This window comes from Pteropus vampyrus, unplaced genomic scaffold (genome assembly GCF_000151845.1).
Source record: "Pteropus vampyrus isolate Shadow unplaced genomic scaffold, Pvam_2.0 Scaffold6, whole genome shotgun sequence".
Classification (NCBI taxonomy): domain Eukaryota; kingdom Metazoa; phylum Chordata; class Mammalia; order Chiroptera; family Pteropodidae; genus Pteropus; species Pteropus vampyrus.
This window is the reverse complement of record NW_011888787.1, coordinates 13,944,836-13,962,592: the sequence shown is the minus strand read 5'-3', so window position 1 is coordinate 13,962,592 and position 17,757 is coordinate 13,944,836. Positions and strand designations below refer to the sequence as shown.

Sequence of the window (17,757 nt, the reverse complement as noted above, 5' to 3'; positions counted from 1 at the left end):
TAATAGCAAAATATCAGAAATACCAAATGTCTACCAACAGGAAAAAACATAAATTATGGTATGTTTGTATAACAGAATACAACACAACAATAAAATGAAATACACGAGAACAGAACTGAATCTCAAAAATACCATGTCGAGTAAAGGAAGTCACACACAAATAAGTACATACTGTATGATTCCATATATATGAAGTTTAAGAACAGGCAAAACTTATCAATGATGACAGAAGTGGGAAGAGTGAGGACCGCCTGTGGGAGTATGATAGCAATTGAGAAGGCAAATAAAGGAACCCTGAGAGATGGTACACTTTTCTGAATCTTAATTCGTATGAAAGTTACACACAAAAATATCAAGCTGTACCCTAAAAGCAAACATCTAGTGAAGTACATAAAAACAAAAATAAAATTTAATATTAAAAAAGCTATAATATAAAAGGTAAAAAATAAATCCATACTACAAAGCAGTAGAAAAGGATAGTCACACAGAAAAAGCAAAAGATATTAAAAGGTAATCCACAGAATAAAAATGGCTGAGTCATTTTAAAAGATGCTTATCTTTACTAAAAATCTATGGGATATAAATTAGAACTAATGATACTGTAATACCTATCAGGTGGCAAATATTAAGAAAATTAATAATAGTAACAAGAGTATGAATATATAAGTACTGCCAACACTGTTTTGGGATTCCATTTGGTACACTTCTGGGTGGCAAATTTGCAATATCTATTAATATTTTATATGGGTATACTGCAATCTCATTTCTAGGAACAAAGAATGTTCATTGCAGTATTATTTGCAATAATCAAATTATGAAGCATTTAAATGTCCACCGGTTGGGTAAATAATTTGTTATATCCAAATAATGTATACTCTGCATCCACTAAAAAGGAATATCTGAACTGATAATGACAGCTATGTCACGTTAGCTGAAAAAAGTTAGTCGATATATCCAATAGAACCTCGTTAGTACAGAACAAAAGCAAAACCTACTATGTATGTACATATCTATAATTATATATAATTTACATATTTCAAAATTTATAAACAGTTTCTATAAATGTGTTATTTAAAAATATACAAAAAAGTCTGAAAAAACACATCAAAATGTTTATAGATTATCTCTAGGTAGTAAGACTTTAAAGGAGAGACTTAATTTTTATATACTTCTGTAAAGTCTGAAAATTTTAAAGCAAGCATATATTACTTTATAATTAACAAAATGACTAACAGCAATGACAAAATATTTTTCCAGTTTTTTTTTAATGTTCATACCTGCAAGGCTTTTTCCTTCTCATTTGTCAGTTCCTGAGAATGCTTATTTGACAATGCTGCTGTGTGTGATGCCCATTCATTCCGTAACTTATCTAATTCTTGGATTTTTTCTGATAATGTCTGTATTAGAGTTCAATACAAAATATTAAGACAGTCTCCTGAACAGGTTATCAGATTAAAACACGGCAATATTTACAAGGATATTAAAGAAAATGGAATCACAGGTTTCAACACATACTCAAAGATTTTTAAAGTTGAGGAAATTAAGATTAGAAAGCAAGCAACTTTACATCTGAAATGTCCCACTGATCAAGTAATTATGTTTAATCTTTTAGTTAAATCTGGCTGGTAACCACCCAATCCTCTCCTCTGGCATTAAGAAGTAAAGCAATCCACGGTAGAGCAAATCAGTCCTAAGAAGTAGCTCATTTATACACATAAAACCTAGTGACACAGAGTACCACGATGGTCCATGTTGTGCAGGATATTTTCTGCCTGAAGTCATGTAGCTTATCAGGTACTTTGGTCCTCAATTTCAAGAACTAGAGGCAAAAAGGTAGTAGCCATAACTGAAATGATGATAAGCCTATCAGATGAATTAATTTTAAACATAACAAAAGAAAAGAAGGGAAAGGTTTACAAGACAGGAGCTGAAAGGCCATTTTAGACAAGAGGAATGAGGTAAGTAAATGAGGGGCAGAGAACTAACATGTGACAGATACCAAATATTATCTTATTTAATGAAGACAGAGGGAATGTGCCATACTGAGGATAACAGAAATGCGTGGATGGAACAAAATATCAAAGAGAAAAAGCATTGGATTAAGATAATTAACTGGTAGGGGAAGGGCGGCAAAAAGGAGAGGGAATTCTGTGGTAGTATGCTCTGAAAGAAAAGTACACAAAAGCCTGGATTGGATTCAAGAAGCAATTCAGAGCAAATGTTTGGATGACTTACAAAAACAAAATGAAATTTGAATTACCTTTTGTGCGAAATTCAGTTGCCTAGTGACATCCTCTAGTGATTGCGTCAATGATAATTTTTCTTCCTGTTTATAAAAAAATTAAATTATGTAGTTTACAATTTAACTTAAACATCTAGCTGTGCTAATCAAAGTGTAGCAAAGTTCAGCACCAGCATCACCCTGGGAGTCTGTTAGAAATGCAGACTCTTAGATCCCACCTCAGACCTTTTGAGTCACAATCTGCATGAGCAAGATCCCCAGAAAATTTGCATACCCTTACATTTTGAGATGCACCAATCTATAGCATTTGCCTAAAGAGAGTTTCTGAAAACTCTTAAGAGGCAACCCAATGTTGTTTCCTCATGCCGTACACCTCATATAGTTAGAGTAATATACTTTATTTAAGATAGGATAGATATTTCCATACATAACTACCAGCTGATGAAAACATCACACCAAGAGTTTAAGTGACCTGCCCAAGATCACTGAAAATTAGTAAAAACCTTGGGACCTAAATTTCTCAATTCCTGAGCCAGTTCTACCCTTGTAGTACCCTGACCAGATGAAAAACAATAAAATAAATTTATTACATGTTATAAACATTTGCTGGACATCTTTATTCAGAAAACAAAAACTAAAAGCAATACAGCCCTTCAGTGATTTATCAGAGTCCTTTGGTACTTATTTTAAAAGAATAACTTAAATTTAAATCTTACCTTACTACATTTCAAACAGCCTGCTAGAAACTTCTTTATTTCCACATCGCTTCCAGGTAAAAGTTTTAGTGAGAGATGTGTAAGATGCTTAAAAGGATTTGTCTCTACCACATTTAAAAAGGCAGGAGAGTTATCCAAAACAGCTGCGGGAGAAACTAACTGTAACAAAAACCTTTGGAAAGAAAGTATCACATTATATCACATTCATGAGATAGTGAAACTATCCATTAAATCATGTGCCATGACTCAACGGATCATCAATGATTAGAATGATCAGGAAGAGGGGCATATTGGAATCACAGGGGCCAATATCAAAGAACTCTCAGTGATAAAATTGGGTAAATTGGTGTAAATAGTAAAATGTATAAATGGACAAGAAAAGAGTGAATATATAAACGTCCATGAGTTCAAAATGAGACGAGGGAAAGCAAAAAACTAAAAAATAAATTTAAAAAATCACTGAAACCACAAAAATAACTAGTTACAACTCCTTACTTTGAAAATTGACAATTTAAAAGAATAAAGCATTTATTCTTTCCTGTATGAATTTTCAGAGTAATCAAATAGCCCTAATGGAAGAGTTGGGAAGTTCTTCTTTATAGAAAAATTATAACTAATATAGAAAAATAATGAAATTAGAAAAGTATAATCCTGTACTTCCTAATGAAATAATTAATTCAATCAAGAGCCATTGGTTGATGGACCAATATACAAAATGTTGGTGAACTTTACAATAAAAAGATCATGAATTAGCATGCATGAATATCAATACACAAACACACAAAAGCTTATTCTTCTCTTTTTCCAAATTCCAAGTATATAAAAATATATACTTGATGCTATTTATTAATAGTACTGATTTTAATAGCTGTCAAAAATGAAAAGGGGTAAATATTTGATTTTAATCATGAGATTAATTCATTAATTTGAGATTCAATGGAGCCCAATCTCAGTTTTAATAATACACAGGGGTACTTAAGATACATAGAAAATATTTTGCCATCCACTTGTCTTATGAAGAAGAGGTTGTCTTAAGGGAAGTTTAATAATGCAGTGTTCTCCTGAGACTTACCTTGGAATTTCTTTGGCATGTTCTTGAGTACATTGCTGAAGGAGATCTATAAATTTTTGTGGGAAAGCTAAAAAGTCTACCAGAAGACCCTGCTGGAATTTTAAACTGTACAGAAGACAGAAAAAGATTTTAAATGTAATTATTATTTTTAATTATACTCAACATCCTGAAAGATTCTTTTTTATTTACTGACTACCCATAATCAAGAAATAAACAAAGGAACTTTTATATTTATAGAATTTATTCAATAAGAGAGAAAAGGTCAATAAATTTAACTAAAGCTCCAATTTTCTGAGATATTTTATTTTTTTTATTGTTTCTGACATATTTTAAACAAAACTCTGACAATAAAATATTTATTTTCAAAAACATTCTGAATAATTATAACTAGTTTAATGTTCCCAAAATACCTAAATGTTCCTACAGGTATTTATTTCAAAGAGAATAGTACCAATACATTCATAAAACTTAAAAACATACTTATTACTAAATATAAGACCAGAAAAATAAATTTAGTTACCTCTGAAAATCTTCCTCAGATATGACAAGGATATACAGGAAAAATGGATCAGTATCATCAGTCAGACGGATAACTAAATCCTAAAAGAAAGAGTAATTTTTAATGTTTTTAGTAAATCTGGCTTTTAGACTAATTTCCTCCTTCTTAGAAGTGAACTCATCCAATAACATTTAATGTATTATCATTATACTTCAGATAACTTTATTTTCTGGTGCTGCTGGGTTTTCATTAGTCTTTACAGACTTAAAATCTTAAAAAGGGGTAGATATTCTGCTTCTGAGAGACACATGGGGGTCTACAAAGGTAAGTAAATGCTAGGAGTTTTAAATTTAGGAATATCATCCTAGCAGAGGCTTAGGAAAACTCAGATCCAGCCCTTGCTGAACTATGATACCAGGACAAAACATTCTTTACCACTGACTATATCATATTCAATTATATTTTCGGTTTCTTTCAAGTTAGTTGTCTGGTATTTCAAAAGTGGCAAGTACATCAGCAGAAATTACAAACAATCATCCACCCTAGAAAAAAAGGAGCGTTTGTTTCCCAGGCAGAAGAAGGAGTATCAGGTGACATGTTGCCAGGGCTTCTTCCTAAGAGCCCGTTCTCTCATACTACAGGTGGCCACTGAAGTGGAACCCCATCTGTTTTCAGTTTCAAATGAATTCAATACCGTTCATAAAGACCACTTTCCAGGTATTTAAGTTTACAGTGTGGCAGACCATCACAATAGCTAAAGCTGACAGAAAAGTATATAGAAATTATGTACTTCAGAGAACAGTGGTATAAAGAAAACAGGTTTAATATACAGATAATGGAGGACTGATAAAGAAATAAACAGGTTTAACATACAGATGATGGAGGACTGATAAAGAAATAAACATTCATGTTAAGAATAAGTGTCCACCTGAAATCTACTTGTGGGTACTGAGGAATTGTTAAGGGTCCTAGAAAAATCTAAACCACTTATGAGTAAAGGTAGAAAATGAAGAGGCATAGTAGGCATAAGAAATAACATGAAAGAAGTGTAATAAATAATCTCTATCCTGGAAAATTAGCAAGCTAGGTATTTGCTCTGCCTCAGAATGCCCTTTTCCTAGGGCAGCTTCCACTGATGTACTTTTTAATTCTTTTTTTTTTAATCAGTTGACATTCGATATTATATTAATTTCTGGTGTACAGCATAGTAGTTAGACATTTATATTACTTACGAAGTGATCACCCATATATCTAGTACACCGTGACACCATACAGTTATTACAATATTATGGACTATATTCCCTGTGTTGTACTTGAAAGTACTTTTGAAATCCACACCAAGGTGCTATAAAAAAAATAAAACTGAAGCTGCTACTAATGCTACTAGATCCTTGAATATGTTTTAGGAAAGCTATGACACAGAGAAAACAGATGCTCTATTTCTCAGCCTTCTATTCTGTACTCACATGTTAATGACTCATACTTTTGAAGACCACAAAGGACTGATGCTCTAAATGCCTCTTCCAAAGGTAACAATTCAAGAATATTTCCCTGCAGAGCTTCAATTCATTCTGTTCTCAAATTTAAACCATGAAAGGCCAATTCTATAGGGTAGCCATAAACATTCTAGCATTCATAACTGTATTGGGCAAACCTAAGGAATCTGTTCTCTCAATCCCCATTTTTGTATACTTTAGAAATATATGGTATAATAATCTCTTGGTTGTTGTCTTAGTATATTCTTCCACCATGGATCTGCAAGTTACAAAATGGCCCAAAATTAAAAAGATGGATGTAACAAGATCTCACATTCTTAAAGAACAAAAACAATTACCTATAATGTACAGAAATTATATTTCAAGAAAAATGAATACCAACCTTTCTGTGAACTGGATTAGAAACTGATTGTAGTTCAATGCTCACTCTAACACTTACTCTCCTGTATGAAAAGATATGCCCAACTATCAGAAACAGTCACATGAAATGAGTAATCATTATCATTTGCATTAGCTAAATTTTCCACTTTAAGCTACAACATCTTCCACAGGTATTCCCTAACTTATGAACAGATGTTGGCCACTCTGGATTTGAAGTTTAAGGTCTTGTTCTTCCACAAGTAGTAATCAGGTTTTTAACCTGAGGTAAATTTTTATCTCCAGTAAAACAGGGTTCCTGTGAGGATTAAATGAGATAAATGATTTGCAATACCTAGTACTAGCCTGGTATATAATCTTAACACCCTGGTTCTAAAAGAGCATTTATTGAAAGACAAATCATCAGTTTAATAACTTTGCACATTAAAAATATTACCAATTCAAATAATCGAATGACTTATTAAAAAATGCATTTGAAGAACTTAAAATGTGAATATTAAAATATTGGAATTTTTAGAGTCAAAGAAATGATTCCTACCTTTATGCATATACAATTTTTTTTTTCAGAACCAGAGACAACATATGCTCAGTATACTCTCTGTGCAATATAATCCACAGAACCATTGTCAACACATTTATTACTATCTGTCTTATCCTAGAGTAACTCTAAACCCTAAGAGGAAGAAACCATAGCTTTCCACATTCTACATTGCCCCTTAAAGAATCCAGTATCAAAAAGAAGCGTATAAATAATGGTGCCCATAAACATTAATCAAATTGAACAAAAAAATGAAGAAATTTATTTGAAGAAATAAAGAGAGAAATTAGAAAAAAAAAAAAAAAAATCTCTGCCTAAGTGGTTGGCAAACTATTCTGCTAGAATTAAACAATGGTCTTTCGCTGAAATGCAAGAAAACAAAAAAAATTTGTTCTATTTTTAAGTTTTCTTCTAAAGATGTGTTTCAAACCTTTTCCATATTTTACTACTAATTATCTACTATTGATAATTGATGGAAAAACTTGGTGATGGTTGACCAAGGCCAGATTCAATGGTTTGGATTTTTTTAAATTCTGACTTGTCTGAATTTAAATTCTGTTATCTGAAAACGAACAAGCAGCACTGGTGAAAACCATGAAGATGGGAAGAACTGTCTTTTAAACAAGAGAATGTTTTGTTTCTATTTCTAGTATCTAGAGCAATAAATGTGAAGCAAATTAGATGCTATTCCAATTACACACTTAAATTAAGCATTCTTGATGGGGAGAATCCTTTCAATTTCCTAATTTGTAAGATAACTGAGGTTTATGAGGGTCTTTTCAGCTCTATAATGTCATTATATTTGGTTTTAATCTTTTGAAGATTTTTTTTTTGTACATACTGCCATAGTGGTATGGCATTGTAGTTGGTAACTAAATCACTATGATGAGTTACAGTTTTATAAGTCCTGTCACACTTGATAAACTTGTAAAAAAATTCAAGAAGCATCCACTTAATATTCTTTAAATACTAGAAGTTATATTAATATGATAATTTTCCCATTATATTAATGATATTGCTGCATATATTCCAAATGTCTATATGCATTAGATGTTGGGAGGAAAAAAAGGAGGAAATGCCCATAAATTAAATCTATTCCCCATGTTTACTTCAACCCCTGCCCCAAAATCTTATAGAAAAATCTAAGCTTTCAGAGGATATACTATCTGAAATTACAAGTCTTATTTTCTCCATTGTCATGGTTAATGAAAATAGGAACAATATAAAACAAAATAAAAACTCAATTAAAAATGCTATTTCTCAAAATAAATGTCACACTCAACAATGCATGAATCTGCATAACATCTTCCCTGTCAGTTAAATTTGGCATGAGCAGAACTGGATTCCAGCCCACCTCTGCCACCTAGTAGCTGTGGCCTTAAACTCTCAGTTCAAACAAACAAAGGCTACTCTAAGCCAGGTACTGTGCTGGGTGCTAGGGATACAAACAGAAGTAAACACAGTCATGTCCTCAAACTGAGATCAGATTAAATGACTTTACTCCAGATCTGCTTCTGATTGTGTTTTAGGGCTTCAAAAGAGGGGAGGAAAGGGTCACAATAATTAAGTATCTACACGACTAACTGCCAGGCCCCTTAAATATATCATCTTATTTAACAGTAACAATCTTGTTACGTAAATATTATCTCTGTCTTACAAAAGAAGAACCTGAGGTGCACAGTTACAAACCCGGTTAAGGTCACATTGCAGAGTCCAAATTGAAACTCAGATCATTTAGCATGTTATTTAATAAATCAATGAGGGTAATTAATTTCAACGTAGGCAACTTTGAAAAGGTCGCTGTGGTGAAGAGATTTAAGACAGCCCTTAAAGGTTATGAAAGATAAAGCATTTGAGGCAGAGGGAAGCATTTGAAGCAGGAGTAAAGTTATGGTACTAGAGATTATCAGGTACATTTAGAAGCTAACGAGTAGTCTAGTGTAACTAGTATATTGGGGCAAGGAGCTGGGAAACAAAATGAAAAAGCACGTTGGTGTCAAATCACAGGCTTAAAAATTTGCATCACTTTCCTCCAGAGTTCTCTGAGCATCGCCACTGTCTTCAATTGAATTTCCTCCTTTTCTGTGACTCTGGTATATTTATATTGCTTCATGCATTAATCACACTTTAATAATGTTTAGTAAATGCTTAGTATGCTCTGGGCACTGTTCTAAGTGAGCACTTTACATGTATTAACTCATTTCATGTTCATAATAATCCCACGAGGCAGGTACTTTTATTATCAACTTAAAAATGGCAGAGACGTTAAGTTAAAAAAAAAATTGTATAAAATCAGTCAATATGTGGCAGAACTGGGATTTAAACTCAGACAGTCCAGCTGCAGGGCCTGAACTCAAACCCGTGCTATGCTGTCTCTTCGAAGGAAAATCTTTTGTTTCCCCTATTAAAGGGTGAGTTCTTTGAGGACCAGAATGAAAACGTTTTTTGTTGGTGGTGGTTGGGGGTGGAGGCAGAGAGCTTTATAATCTCAGCACCTAGGACAGTTCCTGGTACATAGTTAAGTATTCATAAATTTATTTGTTGAGCTGAACTGCCCTTGAAAACTTAACTGAAGAGTCTGCATTGTTTTTACTTTAGGTCAGGGGTCAGCAAACTTTTTCAGTAAAGGGCCAGGCATCAAATATTTTAGGTTTTGTGGACTATTAGATCTCTGTCACAATTACCCATCTCTGCCCTTGTAGCACAAAAGCAGCCACAGACAATTCTTTAACAAATGAGAATGGCTGCATTCCAATAAAATTTTATTTACAAAGACAGGCAGTGGGCCATCTGGCCCATGGGTTCTAGTTTGCTGGCCCCTGCTATAGGTGACATGAATACATGAAAAGTTCCTAAACAGGAAGAGTGAAAGGCTGAAATAGTGTTTTTAAAAGATAACTGTGTTGATAATATTGACAGAAAAAAAAAATTCTGAGGTGTTCTAAATTAAATTACAGTAGCCAGAGAGTAAGAGAAACAGGAATAAGCAACCAGTTAATACCTGTGTGTCAGCTGAAAAAAGACTGCTCACATTCCTGTACGTCTGTTGGAATTTATGACTAACTTCCAGGGGATGATTTCTGCAATTATCTAAGAGAGAATAGCCAGGAGCCATCAAACCCAAGAAGCCTCCACTTCTGGCTTACACATGAACTTTCCAATCTGTTGCCCACAGGTAATCCACAGGAGCAGACGCTTCTTCCTTTCCGACTCTGCTTAGCCCTGCTTGACCTCCCACCCCCTGAATCTATAGCCAGTGGAAATTCTTTTAAAAACAACTTACATTTTTCATCCCCCTTCTTGATGTATAAAAACTTGACAACTCCAGGATGGCTTTTTCACCTGGCACTGTTGCTAGTAGCTTAGACTTCATGCCCCAGGACCACCTGGTCTTTTTTTTTTTCCCTAGCCATGGTCCAATACACTCTTTGTTTTTTGGTTTGTTTTTTTTTTTTTTAAGACTATCAGCTGTGGAAGTTAAAATGTAATGAGATGAAAAAGAGGTAGGAGTTTCAATGTTGGAATCAGAAACAATGCCCTCACCTTTCTTTCATCTTTTTATAATCATTCTAGAAAGGTTTTGTCCACATGAGCCACATATGCAGTTTTAAATTTTCTACAAGCCACATTAAAAAAATTAAAACAGGTAAATTAGCTTAACTATTTTAACTCAATATACTGCAAATATTGTCATCTTAACATATGAGTAATATAAAAATTGAGATATTTTGCATTCCTTTTTTTTATAGTAAGTCTTCTAAATACTTTGTGCATATTATTCTCATGGCACATCGATTCCAATTAGCTCCAATTCGAATGTCCAATAACCACATGCGGTTCCCTCGGTGGGCAGCACAAAAGAATGACCAACTGAAATAACCTACAGATCTCCACCCCCAGGTGCTGGTTTTAGTGCTATCTCCTTGCCTGAATTGCCAGCGGATTTTGGGACTAATTAAACTATATACTAGTTTCGCATTACTGGCAACTCAATGAACCAATGTCTTCATTTTTTACATCACATTACCACATTTTCATATTTGATCCTCACATGGGTAGGCATGTTATCAATTTTACAAATGAGGAAACTTAAGGTTCAGAGACCGCTCTTGAGTGGTGCAACTGAGACACAACTGAAATCTCCTGACTCCCAGTCAATTCTCTCTACTTAACCCCAATAATACCACAGCCTTAAAGTTGTTAACTTCGTTTCCTTGTGAGCTGGGCCTTTATTTCCTATCCCGCTGGACAGTAAACTGTACGAAGACAAGAACTGTTTTTTCTGACTACTGTATCTCCACTGCCCAGCAAGGTGATTTGCAAGTCGGCAAAATTTACTGAATGAAAAAATAAATGAATGAAATTTCTCGTTTCCCTATTCTCTGTAGCCGAATAAATGTAACTTACTTTATTTTTATTAAATGTGAAGAGGCAAGACACCACAAAACTAAATTTTCTTAAATTGAAGCTTAGATTTACTTCCAATATGACTCAAAGGAGAGCGTAAATAAAGGCTGAGGGTCAAGGCCTGAGTCCTAGAGCCAGCCCTGCCGTGAACTCGCTGTGAGCCCTCGCATAAATTATTTAACTTCTCTGGGTCACAGTTCTTATCTGTCAAAAGCAAAGAGTAAATAAAACTATAATCTCCACGGTTCCGTTCAGAGTTGAGATTTTTTTTTTTTTTTTGACATTAACCAGATGCGGGTCAGCTTCCCATTTCCTCACACCATTCCGTACCCTACGCAACGGCCGACTCGGTGAAAGAGGTAACCACTAGGTCCAAGCTGGGTCTGTCTCGGCGTCCCGAGAACACCGGCCCCACGCCCAGCCACAGACCGGTGCCCACTGGCCGGAGCCGCCATCTTCCCCCCTTGGCCCGACCCCAACCGCCACTCGCGGGCACCCGGGAACGCGGACCTCACCTCTCTTCGCAGTCTTTGCACTTCACCTGCAACGGGACTAGCTGCTGGAACAGAACTTGGCTCATGTTGGACCGCTGCCCCGGCGGGTGTGCGGAAAAGTCCAACAGGCCCGACAGGCGGGACTGGCCTGAAAGGTGTACAAGTCCAGCTAAAGTTTGAGTTTGGCGCTCGGCTTCCGCTGAGGAGGCGGGGAAAAAACATAGACGGAAGGCGAAGGAGGTTTGGGCCCCGCCAGCCACCATCAGCCTTTTCCGGTTTTGCAGGGCGTGGGGTTGTAGTTCCGGGCATTAACGCGTGGCGGGACCCGAGGCAGCCATCTTTGTTAAGGGAAAGAGACGCGAAGGAAACTGACAACTTTCCCTTCCTTCACCTGATGCTCGTTTCCCTAAGCGAGCCCGAATTATGGCGTCTTCTGCGCCAACGCCGCATGCGACCGGCTTTCCAGCTGAGGGTCGATGCGGTTACTATGTGGAAAAGAAAAAGAGGTTCTGCAGGATGGTGGTGGCAGCAGGAAAAAGGTTCTGTGGTGAACACGCTGGAGCCGCGGAGGTCTGGTATCGTCCTATCTTGTCGAGAGTCGGAAATAAGTTTCCTGGTCCTGCACTTCTCCTCTCTGACAGATTTCGGCTTCTCTCCCCTGGATTTTCCAGCCTTTCTTTTAATAAACGCAGTTCTGTTCTCCGTGTGGAGCAATCATGAGCCGTAGTGAAGTGCAGTTTCCTTGTACTAAGTAAAATACCAGCACTGACCCTTTTATCTAGATACTAACTCATGGTAGCGCTTGATTTTACTCCAAACTACCTTTTCTTACACTTCGCCCACGGTCCGCTTTCCTGTTGGAAAGTGGTAGTTCAGAAAGAATAGTGATCACAGACCCCGAGGTTTCACTTATGGTGTTGTAATTGTTTCATGAACGATAATCACTTCTTGTGAATGCGGTTGAGAGAAACTTTTTTAAATTTTACTTAGACATATAATCTCTTGAAAGCAACTTATAATTGCTGGAAAGGGGAAGGAAAGATTTTAAAACGCAAGAATCGACTCTCCCTTAAAAAATGAAAACAGTATCCAATTTTGTTCGATAATGGGGTCATACGAATAATTGTACTGTCTACGTGTTTTTATGTATGTGTATTTCTTTAGGCTATATGTAATAGAAAAATTAGAACAAGAGGAGGGTAATGCTTGTAGAAAGAGAGCATGTTTAATAGAATTTAGAAAGATTAAACCAACTAGACAAACATCTGGTTTCATGCCTTCTGGATATCCAGTATTGTTTATATTATTTTTCTTTGTTAGTCCCATGGTTTAGCCTTCTAGGCAATATCCGGTACAGTTCAGCCCCACAGCCCCTTCATTTGCTACTGTCCATCAGGGACATAGCTCTACTCCATATTTTGATATGGCTGATATTTGCCTAGAGTGAAGCATACTGAAACAAGCATATTCTTGTTTTGGAATTGGGGAGACATATGACTTACAGTGACGACTCTTCAAAGTACACTCACAGTTGTATTGGCTGGTTTTGAGGGGACCAGCAAACATCCCTTGAGTGAATGAGATTTATGAAAGAAGGATTTTGTTCCTTAGACTTTAACTTAACCACACATCTGAAGGTGACTGCATGTGGTGATGTTAGTAGAATGTGAATAGATCCTTACAAGCTGATGGATAGTCCTGGAGAGGAATGACAGGATCATGTTATTTGTCCCTTGAAGAAAGACTGCAAAACACCAAATGGGAACAATTTCCATGACTACAGTTTGGTTTCCAATTGTGGGCATCCTGCTGAATCTGTAATTTATGATATGTTTCTATATTTTTTTCTTAAATGTCATATATAGCTGAGACTTGTATTCATTTTTACCCAGTGGTTTTTAAGTGGAGATGACTCGCCCCCACCCCACTCAGAAGACACTTTTGATTGCCACAGCTGAGGCATCTGGTAGCCAGAGATACTGCTAAACATCTTAGAATACACAAGACAGCCCCGCCCCACACACACAATAAAAAGAAATACCTAGCGCCAAATGTCAGTAGTGCCAAGGTAGAGCAACCCAGTTTCTAAACCCAAATAATATATTTTAAAAGTGCTCCCCCACAAAGATTCTATGGCTAGGCTTTGGGGGGTTAGCATAGAGTCTTTTCTCACAGGTTAGATTTTAAAGTCTGCATATAAGAATAATGTACAGTATTCATAGTATACACAATATCTGTGTACATAGTATCATGGATATGGTGGGAGGCAGATCAGAACTGAAACAAAAAAATTTTTAATAACACTGAACACATCATTTACTATATGGGCAGCACTGTGGTAAGCAGTATTTTTTTTTTTAACTATTAGATCACTTAATTTTTGCAAACCTTTGGAGCTAAGACACTTTTCATGTTTTGGATGAGATAATAAGTCTCTTAGGTCATAGAATTAGGAGCTTATAGAGCTGAGAATCATATTTGGGCAGTCTGGCTGACCTGTAGTTTTAACTGTTATACTATCTTCAATGGAGTATGGCCACGTACCAGGTGGTTAAAATGCCATATTTCATTGTTTCTAAGACTACTTTTTCAAATTTTAACATCTCTGAAATCAGAATGTATTTTAAAGTCAATGACATATCATAATTTAAATTGGCAGTATTTTTTTTAGTGGCACCTAAAATAGTACATATTTTAGTCAGTGGTGTCTTAGATTCAAAATTTCATATGTAGGCCTTCTTTATAACCTATTTGAAGCTATAGACACTTGTTCTTCAAAGCAATATTTGCTCATATGTACATAAACCAGCTACATTAGAAACTTTTGTTGTTAAACTCTATGACCTAATTTTGCCAATGTTTTATTAATGTCCTTTTAAGGTTTCCTTGCCCTATTTTCAGAATGTATAAATTTATGATTACACTGAAGTTATGTCTAGTATCTGTAAGCAATAAATTTGATATTTTATTCAAATAAATATATTCTTTTTCTTTACTAGGAAGAAAATACTCGGAAAAGAATCCTGTGTCCTTTAGATCCGAAACAGTAAGTGTGGGGTCAGATAAGGGTTTTTCTGTGCTGGAAACAGTAATTGTCTTATTTTTAACAATTTTCTCTTTAAATTTAGCACAGTATATGAAGATCAACTAGCAAAGCATTTGAAAAAATGTAACTCAAGAGAGAAACCAAAACCTGTGAGTATTTGATCAGTAAATGAATGGTGAAACATTGTATGTAATGTTTATATATACTTAGTAGATTACAAACGTGAATATTTAATAAAACTTGTCTCAGAAGGCTTGAATATGATAACTACATTTGAGTATATAAAAGCCAGCACTATGTCAGACTGTGAATCCACTTATAGATGATTGAGTTTTATGCAACAAGAGTGTTGTTCAGAGAATAATTTCACTATTCAAAAATATTTACTTAGTACCTACTAAATTTATTTCAATAAAATATGATCCCAACCTTCAAAGAACTTATTTGAAAATGGTAAGTAAGCTTGTAAATAAATGACTATTATTTAATAATTTCAATGGAAGAAGTACACGTGTGATAAGAGCATATACTTGTATAAAAATTAAAATTAAATCCAAGGAGTCTAGAAAAGCTTCCCAGAGAGAATAACACTTGAGCTGAGTCTTGATTTGGTAAAGAAAAGGAATAAGAGTCCTTCTAGGTAGAAAGAACTGTCTGTGCAAAGGTAGAAACTGAGAAACCACATGATGCTTTTAAGGAACTTGAACTTTATTCTGAAAGATACAGGGAACCACTGAAATATTTTAAGCTAGGGAATGGTGTGGTCAGATTTACCTCTTCAAAAAACTTTCTCTTAAAGATTGTAAGAGAATGGCTTGGAATCAGAAGGACTAGTTAAGGGGCTATTGCTGAAGTCCAGATGGAACATAAGAGACTGAATTAAAGAAGATGGAAAGGATGGGGATAAACACAAGAATTATTTATGTAACAGAATCAGTAAAACATAGTGACTGGAATTTCGGGATTGAACACATGAGTCTGAAACTCAGTAGAGAGGTTAGGCAAATAATCTAGATTTGGAAGTCAAATACATACAGGTTATAGGCGAAGCTTTGGATTTTTAAGTTACTTAGGGTAAGAGATTGGGAGGGGGATTTGTTTATTCAATGGATAGTAACCAAGTTCTTATCCTAGACATTGTACCAAGCACCCTGCCTAGAAAAACATTATGATCTAGTGAGAGAGATGAAAAATGCAATATTATGTGTGTTAAAATAAACTAAGTACAACAATTGCATCAAAAACAATAAAGTACCTAGGAATAAATTTAACCAAGGAGGTAAAAGACTTGTACTCGGAAAATTATGTCATTGAAGAAAGAAACTGAAGAAGATACAAATAAATGGAAACATACACTGCTCATAGATAGGAAGAATTGACATTGTTAAAATGTCCATATTACCCAAAGCAATCTATAGATTCAATGAAATACCTATTAAAATACCAATGGCATTTTTCACAGAACTAGAATAATCCAAAAATGTATATGGAACCATAAAAGACCTTGAATAGCCACGGCAGTCTTGAGAAAGAAGAACAAAGTTGGAAGTACCACACTGCCTGATATCAAACTACAGGGTATAGTAATCAGAACAGCATGGTACAGCACAAAAACGGAAACATAGATCAAAGGAACATAATAGCCCAGAAATAAATTCACGCTTATGTGTTCAGATTAAGTATGACAAAAGGGGCAAAAATATACAATGAGGTAAAAACAGTAAACTATTCAATAAATGGTGTTTGGAAAACTGGACAAATACGTGCAAAAAAGTGGAACTGGACCACCTTCTTATACCATGTAGAAGAATAAACTCAAAGACTTAATTGTAAGACCCCAAACCATAAAACTCCTAGAAGAAAACATAAGCAATAAACTCTGACATTGCTCTTAGAAATATTTTTTTCTCATATATCTTCTCAGGCAGAGAAAACAAAAGAAAAAATAAACTAATGGGAAACCATCAACAAAACAAAACCTACTGAATAGGAGAAGATACTTGCCTATAATATATCTGATAAGGAGTTAATATCCAAAATTTATAAAAAAGTCATACAACTCAAACCTAAAAAAACAATCCAAATAAAAAATGAGCAGAGGACCTAAATAGGCATTTCTCCAGAGGACATACATACAAAATGATGCTCAATATCACTAATCAACAAGAAATGCAAATTAAACCACAGTGAGATATCACCTCACCTGTCAGATTGGCTATCATCAGTAAATCAGAAAACAAGTATTGGTAAAGATATGGAGAAAAGGGAACCCTTGTGCACTGTTAGTGGGATTGCAAATTGGTAGAGCCACTATGGAACACAGCTTGGCAGTCCTTCCAAAAAATTAAAAATAGAACTACCTTATGACCCAGCAGTTGCACTTTGGATATTTATCCAAAGAAAATCACAACACTAATTTGAAAAGATATATGCACCACTATGTTCACTGCAGCACGATTTATAGTAGCCAAGATATGGAAGCAACTTAAGTGTCAAGAGAAAATCGGATAGAGGTGGTACATATATACAATGGAATATTACTCATTAAAAAAAAAAAAAATGAAATCTTACTATTTGCAATGACACAAATGGACCTAGAGAGTATTATGCTAACTGAAATAAGTCAGAGAAAGACAAATATATGATTTCACTAATATGTGGAATCTAAAGAATAAAATAAACAAAACAAAAACAGACTCATAGATACAGAGGACAAACTGGTGATGGCCAGATGGAAGTGGGGTTGCGGGGGTAGGTGAAAAAGCTGAAGGGATTAAGAAGTACAAATTGGTAATTACAAAATAGTTTCGGGGATGTGAAGTACAGCATAGGGAATATTGTAATATAACAATATTATTGTAAATAATAT

At 35.0% G+C, this 17,757-nt stretch overlaps 2 protein-coding genes across 7 annotated transcripts in view; one reads left to right on the top strand and one right to left on the bottom strand.

Moving 5' to 3' along the window:
- The window catches only part of SASS6 (SAS-6 centriolar assembly protein), a 37,691-nt gene extending 25,480 nt beyond the window's left edge, over positions 1-12,211 (bottom strand). For 3 of the 5 annotated variants that reach the window (XM_023536302.1, XM_023536306.1, XM_023536313.1), the window contains exons 1-8: positions 11,864-12,211; positions 6,408-6,468; positions 4,551-4,630; positions 4,031-4,135; positions 2,959-3,130; positions 2,261-2,326; positions 1,739-1,819; positions 1,278-1,397 (exon numbers count right to left, since the gene is read on the bottom strand). In XM_023536302.1, the coding sequence (XP_023392070.1) occupies positions 1,278-1,397; positions 1,739-1,819; positions 2,261-2,326; positions 2,959-3,130; positions 4,031-4,135; positions 4,551-4,630; positions 6,408-6,468; positions 11,864-12,105 (927 nt within the window). In that variant the 5' untranslated portion in view covers positions 12,106-12,211. The remainder of the gene's footprint in view (positions 1-1,277; positions 1,398-1,738; positions 1,820-2,260; positions 2,327-2,958; positions 3,131-4,030; positions 4,136-4,550; positions 4,631-6,407; positions 6,469-11,863) is intronic. The other 2 variants (XM_023536312.1, XM_011368393.2) reach the window with 2 other exon arrangements.
- Positions 12,193-17,757, top strand: part of TRMT13 (tRNA methyltransferase 13 homolog) — a 21,153-nt gene continuing 15,588 nt past the window's right edge. For both annotated transcript variants that reach the window (XM_011368405.2, XM_011368416.2), the window contains exons 1-3: positions 12,193-12,412; positions 14,842-14,888; positions 14,971-15,037. In XM_011368405.2, coding sequence (XP_011366707.1) covers positions 12,266-12,412; positions 14,842-14,888; positions 14,971-15,037 — 261 coding nt within the window. In that variant the 5' untranslated portion in view covers positions 12,193-12,265. The remainder of the gene's footprint in view (positions 12,413-14,841; positions 14,889-14,970; positions 15,038-17,757) is intronic.